At 37.3% G+C, this 4,311-nt stretch overlaps 1 protein-coding gene across 1 annotated transcript; it reads left to right on the plus strand.

Moving 5' to 3' along the window:
* Window positions 1-121: 121 nt before the first annotated feature.
* Window positions 122-4,036, plus strand: LOC125831171 (probable ion channel SYM8; the record flags this gene model as incomplete). The annotated part of the gene is given in 9 exon segments (XM_049510392.1): window positions 122-177; window positions 180-314; window positions 317-339; window positions 342-371; window positions 806-904; window positions 2,128-2,322; window positions 2,762-2,854; window positions 3,134-3,400; window positions 3,510-4,036. Coding segments are annotated over 9 exon segments (1,117 nt in total), but the record flags the coding sequence as incomplete, so codon positions are not given.
* Window positions 4,037-4,311: the final 275 nt, after the last annotated feature.

A 4,311-nucleotide genomic window follows, 5' to 3' on the forward strand; every position in this document is an offset into this window, starting at 1 on the left:
AATGCAAAATAGTATAGCTTTCCTCATTTTTGCTTGATCCTGTTTTTGGTAGCTGTTAGTTTTCTGCGTAAGAGTAATATGTATTTTCTTGTTAATACCCTGTCTCGTCCAATATGAACAGATTTTGGGAAGACATTTTGGGGTTTGAAAATGCAGAATTTTATATCAAACGGTGGCCTCACTGGATGGTGTACCCTTTGAAGATGTACTGGTATCATTTCCGGAGGCTATTCCTTGCGGTGTTAAGGTTGCTGCTTATGGCGGCAAGATTATCATAAATCCTGATGATAGATATGTTCTAAAAGAGGGTGATGAAGTCTTGTCATAGCTGAGGATGATGTGATACCTATGTGCCAGGTCTCTTACCAGAGGTGAATTCTCTTCCCTGTATTGTTTATTTTTGCTAGTATTGTTTTTTTTTTTGGTTTAGGTATTTTTACTAGTGTTTGGTTATTGTAGCATTTAGCATCAAATTAGGTGCTTTCCAGTATTCTAATTCCTCTTTTGAACTTAAGGCATTTATCTTGTGTGAGAAAGAGACGACAGTAAAACATTAGTTCTATTCTCCATCAATGGCAGGCAATATAGTTGATAGTTCTTTTAAATAATTAAACAAAGACAGAAATTGAGTCTGAGTCGTGTATCACCATTACTGTAATTTGTATATCTGAATTTTGTGAATCTACTGGTTGCTCCCTTCCATAGGTCAATATTTCTGATCCTTGTCTGGTGATATTTCAACAAATGCATGGTGGACATTGGCTCAGTTTCTGTATTTGCTTATATAGTGGCTTGCTTATTGCAGGTAAATAAAGGCCTATTCCCTAGGATAACTGATCCTCCAAAATATCCAGAACGAATCTTATTCTGTGGCTGGAGACGTGATATTGATGATATGATTATGGTACTGTACATCTTTATCACCTATTTCTCCTTTCAATCTCTGTGTGTGTGTGTCTGTGTCTGAATATGTGACTAACACAGAAACCACCCCAGTTCCTGAGACCACGAACTAGTGTTATTTAAGCATGCTTAAGCCCTAAAGCGAAGCTCAAAACGTGTTGAGCGCTTCGCCTTGCTTAAGATGTGCTTCACAGCTTCGGTGTCGTCCTCCTCTTGAAATTTCACTAGCTCTATGGACTTCCCTGTTAACGACCCTATGTTCCTAGATCCCATTCTTAGCCTTGAAGCTCCTATAACCCACTTACCACCCCTGCTCCCTGTTCCCTACCCCCTGCACCTGCCTGAGACCACGCCCGAGAACCACTGTTATTTAAGTGTGCTTAAGCCCTGAAGCGAGTCTCAAAACATGTTGAGCGCTTCACCTTGCTTAATATGTGCTTCAGTGTTGTCCTCTTGTTGATAATCTTCAGTAGCTCTATGAACTTCCCCGTTAATGACCTTATGTTCCTAGATCCCACTCTTAGCCTTGCAGCTTCCATAACCCACTTACCACCCCTGCTCCTCGGTCCTGCCAGAGACCACGCCCCGAGAACCAGTGTTATTTAAGCGTGCTTAAGCCCTAAAACGAGGCTCAAAATGTGTAGAGCACAGGCCTTGCTTAATATGTGCTTCCATGTCGTCATCAAGGTTCTAAGGCATACTTTTCCTTGCCAATGAGTCTCTCCTGAAGAGGCGACACTAAACAATATATTTGTTTCATATATTTGTCTTCATGCTTATAATTACTTGTCTCTTCTTTTCTTTTTTTGTCTTGTTTGTTCCAGTTATAATTGTGATCTTTTAAAAATCCTTGCATTGATTTTGTGTTCGAAGCTTTTTTAAGAATCAAATACAGTGTAAAATCCTAAAATGTTGAATATTTGCTTCTGTTACTGCTAAATTACTAGAATAATTAGTAGTTTAGTTGCAGGAGGAGTCTTTGTTTAAAATTTGAATTCTGTTAGATTAGTCTAGTTGATATAATTTAGGTTTTTGAATTTTGTTCTGCAGATTCTGTTTTCCAGTTGACTATATAAAAGTCTTCTATGCTTAACAAAATTATTGAGAAACATTTTCAATCTTTCTTTCAACCTTTTTTTGCTGTACCATCATTTCAGAAACCAACAAAAACAGTGAGAATATATACTATTCATGTGTTTCAGAGGCTTCTTCACGTTTTGTTAGGTACTGGAGGCATTATTGGCTCCAGGGTCTGAATTGTGGATGTTTAATGAGGTGCCCGAGAATGATAGAGAAAAAAAGTTGACTGATGGGGGTCTTGATATATCAGGACTAGAGAACATAAAACTTGTCCATCATGTGGGAAATGCAGTGATTAGACGTCATTTAGAGGGTCTTCCTCTGGAGACATTTGATTCGGTAAGTTCAAGTTGTTCTCATACTTTGAGATCTTTAATATTCTCCTAAAAGAAAACTGAAAATAAATGAAGTCATTTCTCAATAAGGTTGGGAGAAAAACATGGTCATGTTTGTTTGCACGGAAGATGCTTATTTACTTTAATGTTCCCTCGGGCAAAACTAATGATTTCTGGATTTGTTGTAGCATAGCGCTAGGTAGCTGGTGAATCCTTTTGGTAATTTTTTCACACTTCTGAATTCAGGAAAAATGTTTATCTTTGTCTTGCTACTAAGGATCTGAATGCAGTGGGCTAGTTGCTCTTGATTTTCCTTGGTGTAGAATAAGCAAAGACGAGAATCATTATGATTTAAAAGTTAAAACTGTATACCAGAGGATAGTATTTTGGCATGTCAATTCATATTTTTGTTGATGCACTGTTTACTAACTCTAAGAGAATAGATTTTGATTCTTGCAGATGAATCCGTTGAAGACTCCATTGTTCATTCTGATTCACGGTCTCTTGCCACCCTCCTTCTCATCCGAGATATCCAGGTCATTGTTGCCAACTTTCGATTGAGGCATATAAACTTAGTTTTTCACTGGAGTACTTGTTTCTGAGAAGCATTTCTTGTTTGAAGAAGTCTGCAGCTTTTTCATTTTTGCCCTCAATTTCTTTTCACTTCATTTTGCCTTTTCCTCCCTTCCAGTACTAATGATCTCACTTCCTCTCCCTCTGGCCTGCCCTTTCTGATTTCCCAAGTCACAATGGTAAAATGGATGTCATTAATCCTCCAATAGTGATTGAAATTGCTGAATTGTTATTTAATGCAGTCGAAGCGTCTTCCTAATAAAGATTCTAGGTCGGTTCCTCTACGGCATTCAGTGTTTTCTCAGAGCTCCTGGATTCGTGAAATGCAGCAGGCATCAGACAGATCAATAATAATAAGTGAGATATTGGACTCTAGGACAAGAAATCTTGTGTCAGTGTCTAGAATAAGTGATTATGTGCTGTCAAATGAACTGGTGAGCATGGCACTTGCAATGGTAGCAGAAGACAAACAGATTAATCGTGTGCTAGAAGAATTGTTTGCGGAAGAGGTATTGTTTTTTCCTTATTTACTTATAGACTGAGTGCATAGAGTGATATGCTTGGACGACTGTAGATGAGTTTAATGTGAGAGCATGCATTTATATGAATGAAATACAGGGAAATGAATTATGCATCAAGCCAGCCGAGTTTTATCTGTATGACCAGGAAGAAGTGTGCTTCTACGATATCATGAGAAGGGGTCGTCAAAGACGGGAGATAGTGATTGGATACCGCATTGCAGCTGCAGAACGTGCTGTGATTAACCCAGCAGGCAAGTCAAAGCAAAGAAAGTGGTCCCTTGATGATGTTTTTGTGGTTATTTCCTCAGGTGACTGAAAACCTTCTTTATATTAATCATCACAAATCCTCTCCAGACAAGCAGCATTCACTACAAAAGAGGCAAATGAGGTAAACTTCAACCAGCAGATTAGGTAGAAAATAATAGCAAGAGCTGGTCCGCATAGTTAATTTCCTCTATTTTTTTTGTCTTATACATTTTGCCATACAAATCGGGGAAATGAAGAATGAAAATTTCCCATCATTAGGGAATTAGTTTTTTGGCATCCTCTCTTGAAGCACTTGAGTTATCAAATAGTGCTTTAATTCAAAGACTTCTTATAAATTACATGCACATTATCAAATAATGCATTCATGTTCCTTAAAATAATGAAGGTAAATCTTATTTAGCAAACAAAGAAGCGATAATTACATTACAATGCCGTTCATAAAGCTATATATAATCTAGCCAAGATTTTTAATGCTTATCTAAATGGTCCAATTTCATGTCTTCCTCTAATAAAATTTCACCAATGCTAACAATAGATTCTTATTATTTTTTCTTACACAAATCCACATCAAAGACTTTATTTTTGCTATCTTTCTACTATGAAAAACCGAATAGACTAAGCTAAGTTATTTT

The sequence above is a fragment of the Solanum verrucosum genome, unplaced genomic scaffold (genome assembly GCF_900185275.1).
Source record: "Solanum verrucosum unplaced genomic scaffold, falcon-dt-bn FXZP01001090.1, whole genome shotgun sequence".
NCBI lineage: Eukaryota > Viridiplantae > Streptophyta > Magnoliopsida > Solanales > Solanaceae > Solanum > Solanum verrucosum.